This window comes from Citrus sinensis, chromosome 4 (assembly GCF_022201045.2).
Source record: "Citrus sinensis cultivar Valencia sweet orange chromosome 4, DVS_A1.0, whole genome shotgun sequence".
In the NCBI taxonomy this organism is placed as follows: domain Eukaryota; kingdom Viridiplantae; phylum Streptophyta; class Magnoliopsida; order Sapindales; family Rutaceae; genus Citrus; species Citrus sinensis.
In genome coordinates this window covers 21416710-21440971 of record NC_068559.1, presented here as the reverse complement: position 1 = coordinate 21440971, position 24262 = coordinate 21416710, and the positions used below count along the sequence as shown (strand labels likewise).

The 24262-nt window shown below is 34.2% G+C and overlaps 4 protein-coding genes and 1 long non-coding RNA gene across 10 annotated transcripts; 3 read left to right on the top strand and 2 right to left on the bottom strand.

Annotated features, from left to right (window-relative positions):
- Positions 1 to 1002: 1002 nt before the first annotated feature.
- LOC102628754 (probable tocopherol O-methyltransferase, chloroplastic) lies at positions 1003 to 3835 on the top strand. Its single transcript, XM_006484624.4, has 6 exons — positions 1003 to 1469; positions 1805 to 1974; positions 2431 to 2535; positions 2667 to 2870; positions 3128 to 3230; positions 3518 to 3835. Exons 1-6 carry the CDS (start codon positions 1133 to 1135, stop codon positions 3619 to 3621), a joined length of 1023 nt encoding a protein of 340 aa, XP_006484687.1. The 5' UTR covers positions 1003 to 1132; the 3' UTR covers positions 3622 to 3835.
- A 1795-nt stretch (positions 3836 to 5630) lies between these two features.
- LOC102629026 (uncharacterized) lies at positions 5631 to 10007 on the top strand. Of its 3 annotated transcripts, none has more exons than XM_006484627.4 (4): positions 5631 to 5906; positions 8002 to 8159; positions 8244 to 8348; positions 8890 to 10007. In XM_006484627.4, the coding sequence occupies exons 1-4, from the start codon at positions 5902 to 5904 to the stop codon at positions 9627 to 9629; spliced, it is 1008 nt and encodes a 335-aa protein (XP_006484690.1). In that variant the 5' UTR covers positions 5631 to 5901; the 3' UTR covers positions 9630 to 10007. The 3 variants fall into 3 exon arrangements, with proteins under 3 accessions (XP_006484690.1, XP_006484689.1, XP_006484688.1); XM_006484626.4 differs by having other exon boundaries at positions 7919 to 8159; XM_006484625.4 differs by having other exon boundaries at positions 7885 to 8159.
- Positions 10008 to 12724: 2717 nt separating this feature from the next.
- LOC102628652 (BTB/POZ domain-containing protein At5g17580) lies at positions 12725 to 15491 on the bottom strand. Its single transcript, XM_006484709.3, has 4 exons — positions 15256 to 15491; positions 14678 to 14728; positions 14523 to 14592; positions 12725 to 14433 (listed from the first exon to the last, which is right to left on the bottom strand). Exons 2-4 carry the CDS (start codon positions 14698 to 14700, stop codon positions 12805 to 12807), a joined length of 1722 nt encoding a protein of 573 aa, XP_006484772.1. The 5' UTR covers positions 14701 to 14728; positions 15256 to 15491; the 3' UTR covers positions 12725 to 12804.
- Positions 15492 to 15811: 320 nt separating this feature from the next.
- Positions 15812 to 19949, bottom strand: LOC102629696 (uncharacterized). Of its 2 annotated transcripts, none has more exons than XM_052440247.1 (8): positions 19771 to 19949; positions 19549 to 19622; positions 19359 to 19440; positions 18979 to 19029; positions 18191 to 18291; positions 16772 to 16904; positions 16445 to 16675; positions 15812 to 16203 (listed from the first exon to the last, which is right to left on the bottom strand). In XM_052440247.1, exons 1-8 carry the CDS (start codon positions 19891 to 19893, stop codon positions 16084 to 16086), a joined length of 915 nt encoding a protein of 304 aa, XP_052296207.1. In that variant the 5' UTR covers positions 19894 to 19949; the 3' UTR covers positions 15812 to 16083. The 2 variants fall into 2 exon arrangements, with proteins under 2 accessions (XP_052296207.1, XP_006484691.1); XM_006484628.3 differs by having other exon boundaries at positions 16751 to 16904; positions 19771 to 19945.
- Positions 19950 to 20626: 677 nt separating this feature from the next.
- Positions 20627 to 23985, top strand: LOC102629967 (uncharacterized). 3 transcript variants are annotated; one of them, XR_001508710.3, is made up of 3 exons: positions 20627 to 20918; positions 21440 to 23676; positions 23768 to 23985. It is a non-coding gene; the product is annotated as an uncharacterized LOC102629967 (long non-coding RNA). The 3 variants fall into 3 exon arrangements; XR_008054348.1 differs by having other exon boundaries at positions 20628 to 20918; positions 21440 to 22674; positions 22831 to 23985; XR_008054349.1 differs by having other exon boundaries at positions 20628 to 20918; positions 21440 to 22883; positions 23600 to 23985.
- Positions 23986 to 24262: the final 277 nt, after the last annotated feature.

Here is a 24262-nt window from a genome sequence, read left to right as displayed (position 1 = left end):
GGGCAAACAAACATTCTATGGAATGAGCCTATGAGCTAAATAAACATTTTATAGCATGCGCCTACGAAAAAAAGAACATTTCATGGAATAAGCATGTGGGATAGCAAACATTCCTTAGAATAAGTCCACGGGCTAACAAATATTCTATGAAATGAGCTTATGACATAGCAAACATTTTACAAAATGAGACTACAAGCTAACAAACATTATACAGAATATGCTATGGGCAAAACTTTTTAAAATTAGCTTACAGACAAATGGGTTTGAGTTTAAATTCGACACTTACGTTGGTTTCTCACAAAATCAAGACAAGTCTCCACATAAAACTTGTCATGAACAAGTCTTGAACACATATTGATAGATGTCCTCGTGCATGGGTTTTGTGGACAAATGTCACAATGATAATGCTATATGCCATAATAACTCTTCCACCTTATACTTCAAGTTGCCTATATAAAGGCCAAGCATCCCACATTTAAAGATAAGATGAAAAATATATAATATGAGTACAAAAACTTGTCCATCTCGCTCTAGATTTTTTATCTCTAAAAATGAAGTGAAAAAATGACTTGAACGTTGAACAGTTATCATCGGCATGCCACAATTTTTTTTATAAAATAATTAATCACAAAAGACACATGATTTGAGGCACTTGACAAAAAAAAAGTCACAAATCTTGATTCAAAAGAAAGTTCGGAATACAAAGCAAAAAATTACATAAACATATTTATATATATATATATAAATATAAATTCAGGTCTTGTTTAGTATTATAGTTAAAAAATTATATAATTTATAAGTTATAATATTAAAATGTATAATCAAACACTAGAGCGTGTTTATATCATGCTTTAATCCAGAGCTCTTAATATCTAAAAATGAAATATGATTATTGTTTGTTATTCAAGTAATTGTTCGTAAACGAATGAATGATGATAATAAGTTGATAACTATGAAGGGTACATTTGTCCACATCGGTGATTCTGAATCCTCTTTAAATTTTCTACGAAACTGGAAGAGTCACCACGTTTGCGATAGTTGTAAGCGCTTTACAGTGTGTACCCACCGCTCGCACTTCTTCATTCTTTCTGGAATAAAAAAAGAAAAAAGGCTCTCCGACATCCAATCAGAAATGTCCGCGTGTCTCCGCCCTTCCCTCCTCCCAGCCCCTCCTCCGGCTCCTACGTGGCGAAGTTCCCTGCTTTTTGGAGTGAGCTCTTTCTCGAGGAAGCTAATAACTCGAGCGTCATCTACGACGTCGACGACGACGATGAGTGACGCTGCCGCACGTGAGCTGAAAGAAGGAATAGCTGAGTTCTACGACGAGTCGTCTAGTCTTTGGGAAGACATTTGGGGCGACCACATGCACCACGGATTCTACGAGCCGGATTCCTCCGTCTCCGTCTCCGACCACCGCGCCGCCCAGGTCCGCATGATCGAAGAGACGCTCCGTTTCGCCGGCGTTTCCGGTCAGTGATGTAGCTTCTTTCTCACTCTGTATATATCAGCCTATGATAATAACTACAGTAACAATAATAAGAATGGGTTAATAATAACAACAACAACAATGATAATATCAAATAAGAACGATGTGAAATTAAATTATTAACAAAATTATTATTTTCGACACAATCTCCAACCCTATTCTTTTTTTTTTTTTTTTAACTTGCAGAATAGCTTTGATAATTGAACTGTAAAATTCTCTATTTTCATTTATGTTACTGTGTTTTCGTGTTGGTGAATATTTTTGACAACTGATTTATTTATTTATTTATTATTTTTTTAATATGTGAATTGGGTTCAGAGGCCCCAACGAAGAGGCCAAAGAATGTTGTGGATGTTGGCTGTGGGATAGGAGGCAGCTCTAGATACTTGGCTAAGAAATTTGGCGCTAAATGCCAAGGCATCACTCTCAGTCCCGTCCAAGCACAGAGGGCTAATGCCCTTGCTGCTGCTCGAGGCTTAGCCGATAAGGTTGGTCCAATTTTTTTGGTTTCTTAAATTTCAAGCTTTGCATTCGTTCATCATCATTGAAGGAAATTACAAGTTTCTCATATTAGTTCACAACACTCCTCCGCTTTCCTGAGCTCCCTAGGACAGTCAAATTATATTTGATGAATTAATGGGGGTTCCTGACATTAATATATTTGCTGAAGTGATACCTTAACATCTTGCCCATATTTCTTATTTTCAAATAGAATAAAAGCCTCCCGTGTTCTTTAATTTATCATAAATGAGGTGTTTAGTTGTTTTGTATCTTTTCCAGTCATTATTTATTTGTTTTTAATTGCACTCTGTTGATATCTTTTACGGATCCAGTTGGTGAACATAGTTCTTATCTCTGCGCGAGCCAATGTTCAGAAGGACTGGCTTCCTTTTATGTTGCCGTAAAGGAGTAGTGTTAGAAATGACAATGTGAAATGTCCACAGGTTTCCTTTCAAGTTGGAGATGCTTTGCAGCAACCGTTTCCTGATGGGCAATTTGATCTAGTTTGGTCCATGGAGAGTGGAGAACACATGCCTGACAAATCAAAGGTTTTTTCTTCCTCTAAATTCTTCAGATTCAATTGAGGTCCATTTCTTTTAGTTTCACTTGTTCATCCTATAGGATAATGGCATGTATTCCTGAATGTTCTCATTGTTACTTAACTCCTTCAAACTGGCAGTTTGTCAGTGAGCTGGCTCGAGTTACTGCCCCAGCAGGTACTATAATAATAGTAACATGGTGCCATAGGGATCTTGCACCTTCCGAAGAGTCTTTGCAGCCATGGGAGCAAGAGCTCTTGAAAAAGATATGTGATGCTTATTACCTGCCAGCTTGGTGCTCTACTGCTGATTATGTCAAATTACTTCAGTCCCTTTCCCTTGAGGTAAAAACTTCATGTTCATATTGTTAAGCTTGAACATTTTTAAAGCAGAGTGAAACATTTGTTTTATTGTTTGATTTAATAGATTGAGTTATTTATTGTCTGAGAAAAATACCCACTTGAAAATTGGTATCTTCATTTTTACGTACTGATCAATATTTAAAGTCGGGAGTTAATTTGTCAATTTTCATCTTGGTGTATAAATAGCTTGATTTTTGGGCGACATAACTAATTGTGGAATTTGCAAACTGCTGTGGCAGGATATAAAGGCAGAGGATTGGTCTCAGAATGTTGCACCATTCTGGCCAGCAGTGATACGCTCAGCATTGACATGGAAGGGCTTCACATCACTGCTGCGAACTGGTAAGCTTAGCATTCTTTGCTGCGGGAACCTATATGTGATTTCATATAATTACCTTGATATTTTTGCAAAAAGGCTGAACATTACTTTATGGATAAGCTAGAAATCTTTACACGCAGAAAGGTTTTATTTTGCAATCATATAGAGGAAGTTTTTCCCAATGCACTAAGTGGAAGTTGATTTGATGATAAAGCTATTGGTTTACTTAAGGAAAGATTCTGATTGCTATCAGTACAAACTTGGCTTTTTCTCCATTTTGTTGATATGGGTTGAATGCCATGTTAATCAGGATTAAAAACCATAAAAGGAGCATTGGCAATGCCATTGATGATCGAAGGATACCAGAAGAATCTTATTAAATTCGCCATCATTACATGTCGAAAGCCTCGTTAACTGATGGAGGCATGAATGCTGCAGCGATAAGCGGGACTTAGCAGCAATATGATTGTATTTCCCACACACACAAATTTACATTTTTCGTTTTTCTTTACTTTTCTTTTGTGGATTCCTTGAAGTGAATAAGGGATAGCAGAGAAACCATCCAACATAGAAATTGTAGCCTGCTTGGCATTTTCACAGACAATTATTCACTGTTTGTTTTGCTTGAGATTGTCATAATTATTCATAAACATTATTAGCATGTGTCCGTGATGAGGACATTGTTTAGTAGCACACTTTTCAGAAAAGCATCCATCGGGACCCTTCCTGAAAATGTAATGTAATAGTGTTTATAACAAATCGGTTCAACTAATCAATATCAACTAATTATCGAAGGTTCAACTAACCGTGTATTAAAACTTCAATTGTCATAATATTAAAGCCCAAATCAATAGCAAGCAATCCTTATCATTTTATTACTCAAACCATGTATATTATTAGGGTGTTATAACCTAAAAGTTACAGTTACTGTAGAACTAAAATTTAAAAGTTATAGTTACTATAGAAATAAAAAAAGTTGTATCGATGAAAAAAATAGATAGTATGCAATAAATATTATTTTTAAATAAAAATGATATTATAGGTTTTTTTTATCATACAAATATGAGATCAAATCAATTTATCTTTTAAGGCACAATATCTAGTGTTGGGATGACAAAATATTAGGTTACTAAAATGTCTTAATTTCACATTCTATATCTTCTTATTATGTTTTAATAATTTTTTTTAGGTTAGATTAGGTTTTAAAAGTTGGGCTTAAAGGATTTAAAATTTGAAGCATATGTTATAGGTGGGTTAAACTATGTTAAAAGGTGTATCTAATATATTTATTAGAGTAATGATATAGTCACGAACTCTTGTACAAATTTATTTTATACAAACTGATGTGGTATGATAAAATTGGTTGAATTAAATATCTCTTGGGTTACATTATTTATTTTTATTATTTTATGTTTTTATTCAACCAATGAATTAATGTTACATCAATTTGTACAAGAGTTTGTGACTGTATCATCACTCTATATATTAATAGTTTTCTAATCACGGATCCTCGACTTTAATAAAGTCAGGGATTAGTTAAAAGAAAAAAAATTAAATTTTAATATACTACATGACAAAATGCAGTGCATTGGAGCATGTGTTTATTTTGTCTTTTAGCTAATCTCTGATTTTATTAAAATCAGGAATCATTGATTGAAAAACTATTCATATATATGAGAAATTTTAAAATATCTCATATGTATTACAACTAATTGATGCATGACTGATATGTGTAGTTAAATTTAATTCAACTACCACTTACATGATGATTTTTTAAAATAAATATATATATGTTATGACATTATTTGGTTGTTGTATAACTGACATGGTACCTTAGATTTCTAAAATTTCTTCATATATATATATATATATATATTAAGCTTTCGAGCCAAGCTCGTCTTTTTAGGTGAAGCTCAAGTCAAGCCTTAGTATTTAGAAAATATATTTGGGTTGAACTAAGTTCGTTAATGTTTATTGAACACTTTAATATTATAACTTTTAAATTATAATTGCATAATCTTGATACATAACAGGGCCTTTATTCAATGCTCTTAACGAAGTTAAGGAATGCGTTAGTAATGATCAACCAAACACGTCCTCAACATGATTCTTATGTTCAGAGCATATGAGTAAACACTATTCTTTTTACTTTTTTTTTTCTTTTAATTATTATTTTTTTTCTTTTCTTAAAGCAGCCAAATCTTACTGCCCTGTTGTTGGCAAATACTTTCCCTTTTTTGATATTTGCTAAAAAAGGAATAAAGAAAAATTCTTTAGAGGAGACAATAGACCAAAATTACATCTAGGGCATATGTTTAACACGTGTTCAACTGACGTGGCGGCAAAAAATAAATTATTTTGTAGAGATATTATTGGATTAATATATTTTATTTACCACGAAGAAAATTATAAAAATAAAAACTCACAGCTAAAAGCTTTAAAGCCGCCATTTCATCAAAACCCTCTTTTCTCCTGGCTTCGCTCGTCTCAGGTGTTATTTTTACTGAGTGATTCCTTATTGTCTTTTTTAAAGAGACAAAGGCAAAGGAAAGAGACACAGAGTTTTAGAGGGAGGAAATGAGGCAGTTTTAGAGAGAGGGAGAGAGAGCGCGCGCAAAAACGACATCGTAACCGAGTTTAAGGAGAGAAAGAGAGAGTGAGAGAGAGAGGCAGAATCCAATTCCTGAGTATTGAATGTGGTTTGTTTTTTCTTTACTTTTCTAAACGGTTTCTTTGTTCTCATCGATATCCATCCCTCGTTGTTTTCGTTTTATTTCGATTCTTTTTGATGGTTCGGTGATTAGGTTTTTGTCTTTTTATTACTGATTGTTGTGTTTAGTGTTTATGTGATATAACGAGTGATTTTGTTCGACAAATGATTTGGTTTTGTTGATTGATTTTTAAGTTACTAATACGCTGAGGCAAGATTAAAGGTGTCATATTGTTGATCGATTTTGTGTAACTAGCCGGGAAATTGTATTGATTAGAGCAATTAAGATTCTCAGATGAATAATTATGGTTTAATAACAATTAATTCCTTTTTTATAGAAAATAATTATTATGACAGTAGTAACAATAGACTTTAGATTGTATCGTGGGCTTTATTTGCATTTCCCTTGGAACCGTTCTTGTTCTGGAATCTTCTATGTGGTATTAACTTTTTAGGTGGATTCACTTTTTGAATGCGTTGAGCTGTTATTATTGGGGAGGCAATCGTTTTGATGTGGAATCAAATGTAATCTCATAGTCTCATTTTATGCTTATTATGGATATGTTTAGGTAACGGATAATCAAAGGCCTTGCAAAATTGTTGTCAGATAACACGTTTTTCCCTCTAGATAGTTGTTTTTGATATGTAAGGCTGCATGTGAAGCGATAGAACTCCTCTTTATTTTCAATTAACTAGTGCTTGAATATTTTGTTTGATTTCTAATTGCCTGATTGGTGGTTTGGGTAGAAAATTAACTATAACAATTGTTTTTCCATGAGAATTTAATGTGAATGTTCTTGTGGGAAGATGTACAATAAGCAGACTTCTTTGGCAGTTAAATTACTTCATATATAATTGTGTTAATTGGGGGACCCCTAGATTTCTGTTGGCTACCCATGACTGTTTACCGTTTGTTCCTGGCCATGGTTTGTAGGAATTTTGGGGAAGACCCCAAATTTTTTCATAAGGGAAAGTAAGGGATTAGATAAAGGTGTTAATTTTTTTGAGGTCTATTTTGTTTGCTTGCAGTTGGAAAATTGAATTCAATCCTTCAACTCTGAATTCATTGTTTGCATTTTACAAATGAATTTGGGTTTTTATCTAAGTTGCTATCTGCTGGGCATATTTAAACTCCAATTTCAAATGAAAATTAAATAATTAGAATTTTGAAATGTTATGGCTTTAATATTCCACAGCTCTTCCTCTAACCCTTTTTGTCTTCATCGTTTTTAACATTCCATAACTCATTTGGTTATATCTTTAGAATGTTCAATGCCAAGACAGGCTCTCTGTTACCTGGTTAACAGTATTTTGGGCCTAATGTAGATCGAAAACATATGAAAGCTTGGTCTGGTTTTACTGTATCTAGTTATTAATGTGGACAAAAACATGAATCTATGGAGAATATTTTTATTTTCTTTTGTTACCGGTGAACAAAAAAAATAAACTTTTTATTAACTTTGGATTTTCAGTCTGGTTGCACGTTGAAAATTTCTTTCCAAATAGAACTTTTTTCATATTCCTGATCACTCTACAACTTGAGATACGCAAAGGTGCAAGTTTCAATGTCTAGTATGCCTTCAACTTCTTGTCGAGAATGCACTTATAGTTTTAGACATGGATAACCAAAGCAACAATGATAGAAATATACAATCCTTAAATTACGTGATGTATGTTAAAAGATATGGAGTCAGAAAGGTTATAGTGACATGAACACATTGCTATAGGATAAATGTATCAATATTTAGTTATTGACTGGCTTGTATCTGCCACATATTTGTTTTTTGTGTGTGTATCCTGAACATGATGTAGACAGTCTTAATCATGGGCCAAAATATCAAAAATCATTTTAATGTTTATAATAGATTCAACAATGAAAAGAACCCCCTTGATTCTTTTTTCCCCTCTTGAAAAGAAGTTGGAGATAGGTTAAATGTGTAATTTCATCTAATTTGTCTGTCATATAGATAGCAATGGAAATTTGGTGCGTTGTCGGTGTAGGTCATATTTGGATTATTCAGAAATTTTCACTTCAACATTTTGCTCGATCTTAAAATGATACCAAGAACTGATGGGGCATCTAGGGGCCAGAGGACCAAGCATATACAGGGTGAGGGGCCAAATTGGATTCTTATTGCTGGTGGTGCCTTATTAAGTACGTTATCAATTCGCCTCGGTTATAAGCTGAAGCAGACATTTGACTCAAGGCAACAACAGGCAAATGCTAATAATGCTCTGAAAGGTCTTGTAAGATAATGTTTATTGCATCAAGAAGTTGTATGTAATATAATTTTTTTTTTAACATTTATACGTTGTGTACATGCAGGAAATGGAACACATTCTGGCAGGAGGAGGTCACCTGCTCGCCATTTGCAAACAAACATGTATTCCTTTACGCAAGACAACGGCAGTTGCTTCAACTGCGTTTCAGGTGTGAAATTCCTTCTGTGTTTTATTGTAGTTTGAACTGTATATTGATTAAAGGTTGCTGGTATCAAGCACAGCAAATGTTAGTGCTCCTGCAATAGCTTTTTTGACATATTGATAGTTCTTTTTTTTTTTGTCCCACTTAATTACTTTTGGCGGGGGGGTGTGAATGCAAGGTCCAGATAATTCTTAGTCAGGAGGTTACTGGCTGTTCTAAGAATTCAGCTTTGTGTTGACAGTAAGTGCTTTTTTTTTTTTTTCCCGGAAAGTTTGTAACGGATGATTTTTCCAAGTGAGGACATGATTTTTCCGGAAAGTTTTGAGCTCTGCTCTCTTACTGTACTCATCGTGATTTTAGCTAATACAGAATGATATGCTTTTTCCTGCTAGAATTTCTTGTGTGTGATAAGTTGGCTGTTGCTATGCCAGTTGTTTCCCCTGCTTAATTTGGCATTACTTTACAGAACTCCTTTGTTAAGATAATACATATTTGTTGTTCTTATAATATTTTATTTAGTTTTATATGATATTTGGTTTTGCAACAGGAAATGAAGGCATGGTGGAGATGAAGCACCCGCCAAATGGCCCGCTTCTGTCTGAAACTGATGTTCCTCTTGCACTTGTGACAGTTCCTGCCCCAGAATTTGGCAAGGAGAATGGGGTTTTGTGGGCATCATCTCCTGATCGTCTTGAGGTGCCTCCAAAGCCGTTTCATCATTCAAACTGCTCTGATTCACCATGTGTCTCAGAATCTGGCTCCGATATCTTCAGCAAACGAGAAGTTATATGCAAGCTAAGGCAGCAGTTGAAGAGGAGAGATGATATGATACTTGAGATGCAAGACCAAATTGTTGAGTTGCAGAACTCTCTTAATGCTCAGCTTGAGCACTCTACTCATTTGCAGTCACAGCTTGATGCTGCAAACAAAGACTTGTTTGATTCTGAGAGAGAAGTCCAGAGGCTGAGGAAAGCTATTGCAGATCATTGTGTGGGACATGTGGGTACCAACGACAAGCCCCTGACTCACGCAATTTGGCCAACTGAGGCAAGAAATGGCCTTGCAAATGGGTACATCGATGGTGAGAATAATCACGATAATCTGGAAAAGGGTAGGGGAGATGGGGGAAAAATTGAGATGCTTAGGAAGGAAGTCGGCGAATTGAAGGAAGTGATAGACGGGAAAGACTACTTGTTGCAGAGCTACAAGGAGCAGAAGACAGAGTTGTCGATGAAAGTCAAGGAGCTGCAGCAGAGACTGGATTCCCAGCTTCCCAATATTTTGTAGTTACAATTTAGGTTTTTGTGTATTCTTTGTTTCCTTTGTTCCCCCATCCCCCCCTTTTTTTTTTTTTTTGGGTGGTGGTTTAGGATGTGGTTTGGTGATTTTTTAGGAGAAAAATAGTCTAGGAGAAGCTTTTTGTTTCCGATTTCGTTTGTCACTGCTGTTGGTTAAGATTTGAGTTGGATGCTATGTTCTATGCTTGTGATGATGGTGTGTGCATATGAGTGATAAGAGGACGGTGAGGCAAAAGCTAAAGGGAAGAGGGTGGTTGCCTATTAGCATTGGGTTTTGAATTGACAATCTCTTGGGGCAAATGGCTGCTCTCGTTTGTCCTTTCACAAATTTTTTGAAGCTTTCGCTAAGGTTGGCTTGTTATTTTCATTTCCCTTCATTTTTTTTCCTCTGATCTTTTAGTGATATAAATGGCAGCTTCATTCACCAAAGATGAGATACAAAATGATGGTGATTTGTTACTTCTTTCAATGTTATATCACTTTACAAACCTGTATAGTAGCCCATATCAGAAAACAGATGCTTCCAATGGATAAAGTGAAGTATTTTCCAAATGTCAATTACAGTTCGAAATTTTCAGAATTTTCAGATTTGCAATTGATGTTCGTAACACTTTACTTTTAACCCTCAAAATTGAGATCAATTGTGCTCTTAGTTCTGAGGTACGGCCAATTGAACAAGTTGATACCTACAGCTCTACCCTTTCCCTTGTAACTGTTGTATTGTGTGATCCCTTTAAATTTGGCAATACATTTCCCATCTTTTAAATTTCGCACGGTGGGTTTTTTTTTTTATCTTTTAAAATTATACATATATTTACTCTTTAATAGAAAATTTGGTTTGCACATATTTTGGATATTACGAACAACTTGGATGGTAAAAAATTGGGAGCTCGTGACATGCTATAGTTTGTATGAAAATTACTCTTGACCTCAGTAACTGCTTCACAATTACGATTCGTATGGTTCACAATGCTGCTCGACAGTATTAATCAAATTTAAGTTCTGTAATTTGAGAAATTTGATCGATGGTATGCTGTAATTTGAGACAAAAAATTAATGTTTTTGAGTAATGTGATGGTTAGAAATTTTGTATAAACTAATATGAAAATGATCTTATTGATTGGATGACAATATAAAATAAAAAAAAAAATTATGCAGGATAAGTAATTTTCATTCAACTAATATGTGATGTTACATCAATTTGTACAAAAAAATTTGTGATTGTATCATTGCTCTCAAGATTTTATGCAAATTGTTCGTAAAGAGGTAATCATTTTAATAAATGCAATAACTTGACCATCACTTTGAGAAGAAGAAAATATATATAGTGAAGTTACACAAGACTTGTGTAACAATTTAGTTGTGTAACAACTCAGTTCTAGATCCGCCTATGTTGCAACAGTTATACAGTGCCCCAACTTTTGTCTTTTATGATTTAACTACTGTCAAATTTACTTCAGCACCTTGTTCTCTTTTCATTCACAATTTGTTTATAAATCTTAGATGGACAGAATTATCCTTCCTAACAAATGTTGAAGAAAATTGATGAGGTGTAGAGTTCAAGTACTTTTGTGCTCATGAAAAGCCACGGCAACAATGGAAGGGTAACAACTTTAGCAAACAAAGTCCACTGTTGTCGAGGTAGGGAGAAAGAGATTGGATAAGTGGAATTTGATGGGTAGACTTTGGAATAAAGCTAGCTCTTTGGTAGTGCGGCTTTTTTGAGGCTAGAAATAATTTATGTTAAGAAACATGAAGTGGGTTTATTGATGTTAGTTTGAACCTCAAGATCATGTTTTTTTTTTTTTTTTTTGGGATTTTGCTGATTTTGGATCGAAAAATACAATAGTATCTTCTTTTTCTTTTTAGGAATTTTGTTGATTTTGGATCCGAAAGCATAATAGTATCGTATTCTTCTTCTTTTTGTGGGTTTTGCATTTTAATTCTAAAAGTAAAATAATATTTTCTTCTTCTTAAAATATGCGAAGATGTAGGAGAAGATGATAATGATGGAGGAAGATGAAGGTGAAGAGTGATGATGATGGAGACGAAAGTGAGAGGAAAGAGAAATTTAAGGGTATTGTCGTCTTTTTGTTTATATTAGTGTTTTTGGTTATTAATACATCTTGGATGTAAACAAATAAATACTTTAATATTTATAAAAAATAATAAATAAAGAGTGTAAGCCGACTCAATAGAATTTTATCAGTGTATGTGAGTGGAAAATACTATAATATTTCTTGATATCTTATGAATAAAAAGGGAGTATAAGGTGCTTAATGAAATTTAACATTAGTTAAATCACAAAAAACAAAAGCGGAGGTTTGGTACAACCGTTGCAACATAGATGAACCCCTTAGTTCTACAAGCGGAGTAAGAGAAGTTAAAATTTTAAATAAATAAAAAAAACATCTCTTAACTCAATGGACTTAGCTATGTTGCAATTGTGGTATCGTGCCACAGTTGCAACCAACCATTAGATCCACTTGAATTCACTATTGCACCCTTCATCCAAGTGAATCCAATGACTAGTTGCAACTGTGGCACGGTACCACAGTTGCAACATAGCCGGACCCTAACTCAATTATACCAATCTTCAAAATCCATATTAGGTACCATCATTAAGCAAGTACTAGCAGATATTGTCGAGCAACACCATTTAAAACGTTCATTCCAATAATAAAACCATTTTTTTAGTAGAACAATTAAATTCATTTTTAAAAAATCTCATTATTGTATTATTAATTTTAATATCCTCCAATATCTTAATTGGCTCTATTGATAGCTTACCTAATAGCTCAAGTAATATTTCAAAATTCAATAAGATCATCTTTCACTAAATTTAGAAAGATGATATAGATAATAAAAATTTACGTGGAACATTGGCTAACATATTACACAATGTTATATATTTATTTATCATATTTTTCCAAAGACAATCACGCAATATTAATTGATCATAAATAATTCGTCGATATAACTAAGCAACTCTTTTACAAGTGAAAAATTTATCGTCAATGCATATGAATTGAGATTTGAGAGTGACATGTAAATGAACAATCTAGAAGAATGAGACAAGCCAAATCATATATATATAAAATCAAATTAAGTGGTGCAAAATCATTACGAATTTACGATTATAACATAAAAATTCAAACTCCAAATCATGGATGCACCTTCTTCTTCTTGACTTGACAATTACAATCATGAATTGAAGTAATGCACCCAAATTTCCTCTTCATCTCTTTCCACATGCTAGGCTTCTCATTTTTCTGTTTATTTTTATCATTATGATTATTATGTTGCTGCAAGCTGCAACTCTTCTGAAGTTCTTTCCTCATCACAAGGCACTCTCTTTCAAGCTCCATCACCTTGTTGCTCATTATCTTCATTTCTTTAATCACCATTGCTTCATCTTCCGCCACCACCTCCTCCTCCATTTCTTCCTTGACGATCATTTTATCATCAGGAAACAATGCCACCTCTCTAGTGATTGTATCTCTTATGTGCAACTGTGCCGCAAACAATGCTTGCACCACCACCCTCAACGGCAATCTTTCATTTCTTGCCGCGTGCTCGCAGGCTTCCAGGGACAGCTTGCGGCAGTCTAAAACTCTACATACTTGTTCTCTTTCTGATTCAGTTAAGTATCTGTGCTTGTGGAAGTATATATCAATAGCCATGTAAATTCCATCAGAGTTTCTTTGTGTCACTGTGGGCACTTCAGCTGACATTTCCACAATGGAAAGAAACGTATTCACCTTCAAATCTATGTCAGCCGCAATCTCTGCTAAGAATTTCTCAATCAGCTCTGCCACTTTGATGTATCCTGGAAACTGAGATGAAGGAGAATAGCTGCCACAGAAATTCCTCAAAATCCTCCTCAAACACTCGATATCATATTGAACTTCTTTAGCATAGCCTTGAGATGGAATTAGGAGGTCTCTTACTGTTGCCTGATCAAGCTGTTTCCCAATTCTGATCTCAAATCCAGTTCTGCAATCAGAGCTAGCTTCCAAAACAATTGCGTATCGAAGCATTTCAAACAACAATGTGCACGGAACGAGTCCTCTTTCATAAGGCAAGAGCTTTTCCACGGCTTCAAGTACATCCCTCTGAGTTTTCCTCTTGTAAATTGACACTGTTTCATCTCCAACGGTGCTTGATAGAACCCATCTTTTTGTGTACTGACAAACGGATGAGGCCACAAACTCTGGGGGCACCCCATGCTGATTCATTGAACGAATGATGGCATCGAAAAGCTGAAGAGACAGTACGGTTAAATCCTCTGATTTCCAATCAATAACGAAGAGCTTTCTCCTCGCGTTTGGCCTATATGCATCATCAGCGTCCTCACTATCTTCATCACAACTCAAATTCTTCATCGGAGCCCCGAGAAGGTGGGGATCAGCCACCGCCTTCTCAATGAGAGACCTAAAACAGGCATCAACCAGGCCAAGCTGTACAGCCTGTTGAAGGAAATCATCTGCTACTCGGAGAGCCTTAATGGTTTCATTCCAGCTGGGGAGAACTTCCTGTTCAAAGAAGATGAGAGCCCTCCTCAACAGATTGTTTCTGCAGTGAGCTTCAGTCATCTCCAAGTAGTCAGCGAGGCCAATGATGGGTATCACATTTTCAGTGGAGATCTGGGGTTCAAAGCCGTGGCAGAATCTTAGAACAAGCTCAAAAGTTTCAGTATCAGGTGAAATGTCTCGGAGGAAATAAGAGAGGTCTTGATTGGGATTCTCATCCAGTATAGCAGCAACCTTGGCCGATTTTGAAGCAAGGAGTTCCTACGCATTTGTGAAACAATTATATTTAAACTTTGAAACGACAAAGTGTCAACTTAAACAAACAAAATGAAGGGAATCTTATTCCTCACTCTGTCCAAAATGAAAGGCAAGCCGTTAACATAGAGCTGCACATCAGTCAAGGTTGTAGACTTTGGCAACCTGAAATGACCCAGCAAATTTGTAAAACAACTCAACCTTTTCAAAATCTAAAACTAAAAGGGTGTGGGAAGAAATAGTTTATTACCTTGTGCTTTGCCTATTGGCCATATTTCGACTCCTGTTGATGTTTCTTACTCTGATAATGCCAGAAAACAGCAGTAAGATATCAATTTTAGGAGTCACCCCATTTAAAAAGATAAAATTTATGCATCATATGTTACACTAAACAAACAAACAAACAGATAAGAAGACGGCACTAATCAGATTCTAAAAGTTTAAACTAATGAATTGAGCACTCCATAATGGTAAGAACCTGTTGATGAAATATATATGTGTGCGTGTGTGTGTGTGTGTGTGTGTGTGTATATATATATATATATAAACTAAGTTGGGCACTAATCAGATTCTAAAAGTTTAAACTAATGAATTGAGCACTCCATAATGGTAAGAACCTGTTGATGAAATATATATGTGTGCGTGTGTGTGTGTGTGTATATATATATATATATATATACACATATGCCAAATTAAACAATCTGTCACTGTGACTGTGATCATCAATATCATAAAAGAAGAATGAAGCAGAGAAGCACTATGACAATATAATCATGGATCTTTAATAAGTTGGGTGTTCGTAAGTAATAGAAAGTGAAGACAACTCACACGATAGGATCAGAGAGACCGCAAAGTCATTTTTGTTAATTCATTTTACTCATAAAGAGTGAGATATACCAGTGAGGTCAGTGTGAAACTTTCAAAACAAAACCACCAACGTTCAAAAAATCAGATTCTCCTAATTTTATGAGATTTTTTGTGCCACCTTCCTTTCGTATCTCAATTAGGATTCTGATTGAATTAAAAAAAATATATATTTAAATTTCATTGACCTGTGTATAGTATATCACTTTAACCTCATATAATTTATCCTTTTGACACCCCATAAATACAAACTCTTTTTCTTTTAAACGCAACTTGACTCAATTTAAACCTTTAAAAAAGAAAATTATTTTGACGCAAATGGAGAAAGAAATTGCCGAATGGAAAAGTGAGAATTTATGAATGTAGAATTAATATGTAGTCCTTTGTAACAATTTGTTTTTTTATATTCTTTTTTCATACAAATAAAATATAACAATAAGAAAAATAGAAATATAATTCTTTTGTATATGATGAAGTTTTGACTCATGATCTCATGTTTATAGGAAATATAACCGAAGAATGGTTGAATCGTAACTTTATCTCTCCAGATGATCAAATCGTTGACGTTCAGAAAAACGATCCCTGTATAGTAAGATAATGAAGGGATAGCTGTAGCCATACCCATCATATTTTACTAATTCTTTTCTGGCACAAAAATCTTCAAGAACAGTAGCAGGCTACTCTACAAGAAGTTAACAAGGATTACAAGACTTGCATTTCCGCATTCATTTATATACAAGGCTGGTGCCAAAGTATTGAACTCCAGTTTCTTTCCAGGAGTGCTGAAATGGACTACTTTTCTGTTAGTATTTTTGAACCTTCATAAGAGAATAAGCGAATTGCATTTCTGTAGCTTAGTTCTGCAAGTTCTTCTTTAGTCATGTCAAGCAAGGATGCCACATAATCAAGAACCTGAAACCAAAGTCATTAAGATTTGTTACATGTTAAAGCATAGAGTTACAATTCCTCCAGCATGATCTAAAAGCGTGTCCTGTCTGACGGATATGGGAATTATTATGAGAAAATTACCCAGATACAGTCGAAAAGGGGAAGAGCAAAAATAACAAAACAATGCATTGTGGAGAAAGTAAAAGGTCAGAAATTTATTCATGTAATGCTAAGGAAATATCGATCAAGAGTCAAAGAAACATACGTTATGGATGTTTGCCGGGTGATTAAGTGTTTCTCTTGGCAGTGTTGATGAATCTTTTGAAGCATGGAACTGGTTATCAGATGCACTACCAACATTTGGTGAATGCTCTTCCTTTGCAGAAAGCTCTTGAGGGAGGGAAGGGTCTCCATCAACCAAGAAGAGAGAATTTAACTCTGCCTTTGGCAATGCATCAGGTGCATCTGTCTCCAATAGAATCCTTTCTGAAGGCACCTAATAGAAGCTTGAAATTAAGTATGCCAAAGAGTTCAAAATATTTTAGAGACAACCGACAGTGACTGATGTTACCACTTTCAACATTTTCTTTGCCTTTTGTGCTTTCATGGACATGAGAAATCCAGAGAATGAAAAGTATGCGCCAAGCTTTGATAATTCAGGAACCATCTCGGCAGAACCCAGGTAAGAATGAATAATGACACCATCAGGGAAAGGCCCCACAGATCTGAGGAAACAAAATGTTATAGTAAGAATGCACGTAAATAATATACATCATGCCTATTAAGCCATTAAGAAGCAAGTGGTGGCCCAAACTTAAAATATCCAATAAACAGGACACAAGGTGAATTGTAAGCCCCAACCACAGCAGAATGAGCATTTTCGGGAACTAGCCCTCTTGCCATCACTCCAGAGGGCAGTATCAAGTAGCACAATTGTAGTAAAGGTATGGTGTGAAAAAGAGATGTTAAACCATAAAGAAATACTTGCAAAAAGCAAATCAAAGACCTTGATTCACATACTTCATGGTGAACTGTAACATGCTATTTATGGAAGATAGCATAGTGGATACATTCATCTGAGGTTAATTAACAAAAGAGTTGTACAGATGCTATGTTTTCTTCTGTTGTTCTATCTGGAGAGTCAAGAGTAATCCATTTTAAGCTACAAATCTGAGCAGAGTGACATGCATCTTAGATTTAGTAACCATGGACAATTGGAAACTTTTTTGGAGCTTCACTTGTCAAAAAAAACTTAAGAGGGTCCTCTAATTCATCTTGTCTGTTTAAGTAACCATGATCCCTTCACACCCAATGACTTGAAGAGATTGTGGCTTTTCAGGTTAACTACAAACATCTACTGAACAGTTGCCACCAAGAAAGAGAGTTCCAATCCTCGTGGTAAATCTTGGCCCATTGTTCAACCGGACGTATTTATAAAGGAAAAAACTTGTTTCCAAATATGATCCTCCCACTGAACACCAATATAATCTCCAAAAGATCTACTTTAATACGATTATCTTGTTATATGTACATATTTATAGTCTCCAACACATAAAACCTTCATCAAGACTAGTACTGCAGAGAAACAAAGAAACCTTGTGCACTACATGTTTCCTGGCTTCTCAAAGATGTTTGAAACTATAAGCATCACAGAATTTGTGCAAAACATCAAACTTAGAAAGGGAAGCTCTAGAAAAACTAAGAATATAGCAGGGTTGATCACATTTGGCTGCCTGAAAAGGTTCACAGAGAAGCTTGCCTAAGAATAAACAGAATGACTTAATGATTATATGTATTAGCATGTGGCGTAGCACAAAGAATAAAAGGCTAAAGCCCTTTTGAACAATCTTATTCACGAATGCTGGAACACAAAACAATTCAAATCCATATTAAACTTGCTAAAATTTCCATTTCAACCAAGAAGCAAGAATGGATAATTTTCAATTGTCCATTCTATAATACTTTGGGATAAAAATATTTAAGTGAAAATAGAAACATAAAAAGAACATACTTCATTATCTCAAGCAGATCACCAAATGCACGAACACAGTGTATGGATGCTGGTCTTTTCAACTCTTTTGCCAGTTCAAGCTGTTGCCTGAATACTCCAACCTGGAATGAGAAAACACCATGTGTACAAAAGAAAATTCAGGATTTACCATGTGTACAAAAGAAAATTCAGGATTTATCTAAGTCTGAGAATTAAATAATTGAAAAAAAAAGTATATTATTTACATATTTTGAGAAACAGTATATTGTTAATTATACATAGATATATGTCTTATACATTATTTAGATTTATGTGTTTCTTTGGCATATGCAAACAGGTCAAAGTCTAAGAGAAAAACATGAATTATAAAAATACGATTTAGGCCATTTAAGAAGGCCACTGCAACATGTGATAGGATTGAGAAAGGAACTCACTACTGAAATAACAAAACCATAAGGTATTCTTGTTTAGTGTAAAGACACAATCTTGTCAGAACATTGCTTCGACTACCAAGATTGTCATACGAAAGAAAAGTTAACTCAGTGTATATATAAAATAAATTGGTATACTCCCAGTGCGGCCTTCATGATGGAAAATAATCAACAGAATAACGAATGCTAAAGAAATTCTAAGATTAAGGTTGCAGTGGAACAAGTAGATTTAGGTTTCCAATTCCATTTGACATCACCAGAGATTGAAATGAATTATTCCCACAAAAAAAGAAAAAAGAAAAAAAGATCATTATTGTTGCTTGTTCGCAGTAACAAGTTACGTATAAATCAAGCAAGGAAAGGCAAGGATAGTAAAACCTGATCCATAAAGTCAATCTCCCTTCCCTTTGAACCTTTGTCTAAACCAATCTGCAGAAGTTCATATGCATGTTTCTGTTAGATGTGGTCTCAAACATGATAATTTCACACATTTCCAAAATTTCAAAAGTACATAGAATACACACTTATATTTTCCTTCTTGTCATTTCATTTCTTAAATTCCCGAAACTAAGGGGAAAAAAAACCTTAAAAACATGCGATAATTTCGCCCATCAGAGTTACAGGAACTACATTTCACTCTAGTTTTCAAGAAAGGTTCGAAGTACAAATATATTCCCATTGTTGGGAAACCCCCAAAAAAAAAAAAAAAATTAAAAGGAAAGAGAAAAATTGCAGCCTAAAACCTAAAAGAATCTAACCTCTCCAACAGCAGCAGCAGGAGTGGTCTCAAAGAATTCCTTAAGAGTACTAAACCAGTTGGGAGTCCTCTCTTGAACAAACCTAAAAATGAAACAAACCCAATCCATAATATACAAATATTTATCAAGCCCATCAGTAATATATTTCAAGAACTCAATAAGAACGAGTAGGAGTGTTCTCAGTTCTTACCATGGATGAACTCCGAAGCAGGGGATTACAGAAGGATGGCGTTCACTCATATCTTTAACCAAGTTCCAATCTTCCTGCAATGACAAGAAAATAATTCATAAAATGAATGATAAGAAATAAGTTGTAGCGCAACCCCATCAACGCCCACCACCAACACCCCCCCGCCGCCCGGAACCTCAAAAAAAAGAAAAAAAGAAGAGAAGAAAACCCATGAGCACTTACCTCGGAGACGCCATTTACAGCAAAATGAAGTACTCCAGAATTCACCGTGGTGGCAATCAATTGAGGTGCTTTGTGAAAGATTCTTGGGTCTTGAAGGTGACAGTGTGCATCAAATAGCTTCATTTGCTCTGCCTCTGCTCCGCACTACTGAATTTTTTTTGTCATGGCAAACAGGTCACTCAAATACTAAAGCGATGCAACCTGTATCCTTAATCGTTTTTTTATAAGTTTAGGGACCTTGGATGTTATTAGCCAATTCGAACAATACAAATGGACGTTGGTTAAAGATGGCGCTATCGTGAATACACACGCCGTTTCAGTGAGTTAAAAAATTTGTGAATCAGACGAAAAATGTACATAGAATAGGAATAATAGATATTTTTATCTTAATTTTTATTTTAAATGGTGAGTTATTAATTAAATAGTTAATAATTTTTTTATAAAATTTAACTAAATTAATTATATTTTTTATTAATCAATCGATGAATATTACATTATTTGAGATTGTTTTTTGGGGACAAAAAATTTGAGAAAGGTAAAGTTTTAATTTTTTTTTCTAACTTTTATCTAGAATTGGGCAAACAAGCTGTGGTCTTGAAAAAATCAAATCGAACCGGCAGTTTGGTTCCAATTAGGATTGGTTTTAATCTTTAAAAATAACCAAAATATATGATTTGTAAAAAAAAAGAATGCCGGTTCGGTTTTCAGTTCACTCAACTAAACAAAAAAACTAAACCGAAGAACTGGGTTATTTTTGAGATTTTATTTAAATTGACACGTGTTAAATTTTAACTGGATGTGTAAAATAACTAAAATAGGCATGCACACACACAATTATAGGTATATATATGTTACAATTTCACCCAAAACAAAAAATCAAAATCAAATCACCCACCCAAAGGCACTGCAATCACAGCCGACACTGCCCACCGGTGACACTGTCACAGTTGAACAGCTTGTACCCACCGTGCAACATCTTCTTCCACCGTGCGACATCCATTAGCTTCTTCTCATCGTACGAAAGCCCATAACTTCTTTTCACCGCAAGATGGTTTCTACTCGCCGGCCACCGTCAATAGTTTCTACTCTACTTACCGAACACTATGCGACAACTTTTGCTCTACTCGCCAACTACCGTGCGCCACTAGGTATGTCTGGAATAGTACATATACTTTGCATGCCTTGCTTCTTCGATTTTCTACAATTATAATTAATACATGATTTTTTAATCATTATATGTTTTAATAAATGTAAGAAAATATATATAATCTCAAGGTGTTTGCTTAAATGATTCTATCATTTATTTTATGTTTTGAATGCATGATTTAGTTTTTAGAGGATACTGTGATTTGTTTATATTCGAAGCATAATTTAGTTTTATGTATATATGTATATATAAGTTATAATATAAATCTACATGTGTGTATGTATATGTATATGTGGCAAGAAATGTTGGCCACTGGCTTTAAATCAAATTAGATGATTTCCAAAAATGGCTACCGATTATGTTTTTAATATGGCTGCTGAGTGTATGTTGGGCAGTGGCTATAAATTTGCTAATTTACAAATATGACTGATGTTTATCCTTATAATATGGCTTCCGATTATATGTTGGACAATGGCTATATTTAGGTTTTATTTTGACATTATGATTGTTCTAATTTTGTAGGATGGTTGACAATATTGGTGAAGTATAAGAGGCTAAAAATGAAGTGTAAGAAATTAATGATAAAGCACAACAAGTCAGTCATGAATAAGAGATCAGCAAGAGTAAAAAAAGAAAAATTATGTTGAGATCATTTGTGTGGAAATATTTTTCGAAGCTACTTGGAGGAGAAAGAGTTAAGTGTCATTATAGCAGCAAAAGTTATGCAGCCCATAGTACTAATTCTAGAGCAAGTGGTTTGAAGAATCATTTGGACAGATGTAAAGTGCGCAAAAAATTGAAGGCTGCAAATGATGCAAAACAACAGACATTAGTTCGTGGTAAAGGTACAGATGATGGTACTGCTAAACTTATGCACGTATGATTCAATAGAGAGTCTTGTAGAATGACATTTGTAAAAGTGATAATCAAAGATGAGTTGCTTTTTAGATTTGTAGAGGCTGAATGGTTTTTGGAGTTCATGGAAACTTGTTGTCCGAAGATTGAGGTACCATCTCAAAGAACAATTACAAATGATATTCTTGAAATGTATTAAAATGAAAAAGGGGTTACTGAAAAGTGTTTTGAGTGCAGATAAACAGAGAGTGTGTATTACTACTAATACATGGACTTCAATTCAAATGTCAAACTTTATGATAATTATAGATCACTTTATTGACGAAGAGTGGGCTTTGCATAAGAGTATTCTCACTTTTACACCTATATCTAATCATAAAAAAAGAAGCTAATTGAAAATTGTTTGATTGATTGGGGATTGAAAGGTTGTTCACAATTACAATGGATAATGTAAGAGCTAATACACTTGCAATATCTTATGTGAAGAAGAAGTTGTCAAATTAGAGTGGAAATTTGATGGTTTTGAATGGTTTGTATATGCATGTGGGGTGTTTGGCGCATATAATCAACTTAATTGTGCAAGATAGGTTGTCACAGGTAAATCAATCAATAGCTAGTATCTGAAATACAACGAAATATGTTAGATCCTCCTCGACAAGATTACAAAAGTTCAAAACATGTGTTGATAGGGAGAAAATCTCATGTAGAGGGCTTATGATGTTAGATGTGCCGACTCTATGAAATTCAACGTATTTAATATTAGGAAAAGTGGTAGCATTTAAGAAAGCATTTGATAGGCTAAAGGAAGATGATGACCATTATACAAACTGGTATGATGAGGATGAGAGTGAGAAAAGGAGGGTGCGGCCACTGATTGACGAGGATTGGGAAAATGCAAAGAGGTTAGTCAAGTGTCTTTCAGTTTTTTTATCATGTGACTTTAAAAATTAGTTATTCTCTAACTGTCACTTCCAATAATTATTTGAATGAAATGTGGAAAGTTTATATTCATGTGAAGTCACTTTTTGATTCTAATGATTTTTTGTTAAATCAAATAGGTTGCAAGATGGAGTAAAAGTTTGTCAAATATTGAAGTCATTCTTTTGGAAAGGTTAACATGTTGTTGATTATGGCAAATGTGTTTGATTCTCGTTGCAAACTTGACTTTGTTACACGATGTTTTAGTAGCTTGTATGATACTATAAAGGTTGATGAATTGAGAGTTAACATTAAAGATTTGCTGTTGAAGCTTTTTGAAAGCTATAGTGGTGAGAGTAATCCAAACAGAGGTGAGAGAAATAGTGTTGTGTATGATGGTGCTAATAGTAGTTATAGGTCATTTGATCATTTTACACAATTTAGAAAGAGGAAAGAAAGTTCAAAGACGACATTAGTGAAAAAAATGATTTAAAAAATAATTGTCAGAGACTTGTGAAAGTGCTAGTAATCCCTATTTTGATATTTGACTTAGTGGAAATTGAATGGGCCTCGGTATATGATTTTGTCTCAAATTGCCAAAGATGGTTTGACAAGTCTAGTGTCTATTATGGCTTCTAAATCAAATTTAGCACATGAGGGCGCATTCTTAATCCTTTTAGGAGTTCTTTAACTAAAAAACAGTCGAGTCATTGATCTGTACTTAAAATTGGCTTCGTTCAACTCTATTAAGAGAGCACACAATACAACCAAGTTAGGAGGAAGCTGAATTCTATGAATTAGTTGAAACATGTAATATTGTTATTTATTATGTAATTTTTGTGATCTCACTTATAACATTTTATTTATTAGAATTAATGATTTTAATATAATTGTTTCAATTTCTTAAAGATTTTTTTAGGCCAATGCTATCTCAACAACAACAAGTAGTTGAGGAGCAAATGATAGTTGATTAATGTTTTTGACTAGTAAGTTTGTTTTATTTTTTTGAAAAAAAATACTAGTATCTTGTTATATAGATTGTTTATTTAATTATTTATTATGTAATTTTTTTTATAGATCCAAATATTGAGCTGGAAAATGCCAAAAGTTGATCATGATATTGATGAAGATGGGAGAAAATTGTGGGCGTTTGTTTGCAATTTTTTTTTAATTTTGTGTTGTAAGTTGTAACTGTTGTTATTTTTATTTGTCTTTACAACATTTTGTTTATGTAGATAAAATATTGGAGTTTGGTTTTGAATTTTGAAATCTTAATATTTCATATTTTAAGAGTACCTTATTAGTAGTTAGTAAGACATTAGTGATAAATGTGTTTTGAATACTTTGTGTTTATTGTTAGAATTTGCAATGAAAATATGATGAATTGATTGATGAAAAAAATTATTCTATTCATGAGGCCCAATAGGCCAAGAATCGAAAAAACCAAACAAAACCGAACCGATCCGAAAAGATCCGTTCATATTCTGTTTTTATTGAGCTCAGTTCTTATTCGGTTCTTTTTATAAAATAATCGATTTAAATCGATTTTGTTTTATTTCGATCCGAATCGAA

Coding starts and splice junctions, on each gene's coding strand:
- LOC102628754 (XM_006484624.4), top strand. CDS start 1,133: ATGTCCGCGTGTCTCCGCCCTTCCCTCCTCCCAGCCCCTCCTCCGGCT. Junction 1,470..1,804: donor CCGTTTCGCCGGCGTTTCCG/GTCAGTGATGTA, acceptor AATTGGGTTCAG/AGGCCCCAACGAAGAGGCCA. Junction 3,231..3,517: donor CACATCACTGCTGCGAACTG/GTAAGCTTAGCA, acceptor CATGTTAATCAG/GATTAAAAACCATAAAAGGA.
- LOC102629026 (XM_006484626.4), top strand. CDS start 7,973: ATGATACCAAGAACTGATGGGGCATCTAGGGGCCAGAGGACCAAGCAT. Junction 8,160..8,243: donor TGCTAATAATGCTCTGAAAG/GTCTTGTAAGAT, acceptor GTGTACATGCAG/GAAATGGAACACATTCTGGC. Junction 8,349..8,889: donor TTGCTTCAACTGCGTTTCAG/GTGTGAAATTCC, acceptor GTTTTGCAACAG/GAAATGAAGGCATGGTGGAG.
- LOC102628652 (XM_006484709.3), bottom strand. CDS start 14,700: ATGGCCAATAGGCAAAGCACAAG. Junction 14,593..14,677: donor GCCAATAGGCAAAGCACAAG/GTAATAAACTAT, acceptor GGGTCATTTCAG/GTTGCCAAAGTCTACAACCT. Junction 14,434..14,522: donor TGCCTTTCATTTTGGACAGA/GTGAGGAATAAG, acceptor ACAAATGCGTAG/GAACTCCTTGCTTCAAAATC.
- LOC102629696 (XM_006484628.3), bottom strand. CDS start 19,893: ATGAAGCTATTTGATGCACACTGTCACCTTCAAGACCCAAGAATCTTT. Junction 19,441..19,548: donor TGCTTCGGAGTTCATCCATG/GTAAGAACTGAG, acceptor TTTCATTTTTAG/GTTTGTTCAAGAGAGGACTC. Junction 19,030..19,358: donor CTGCTGCTGCTGTTGGAGAG/GTTAGATTCTTT, acceptor GAACTTCTGCAG/ATTGGTTTAGACAAAGGTTC.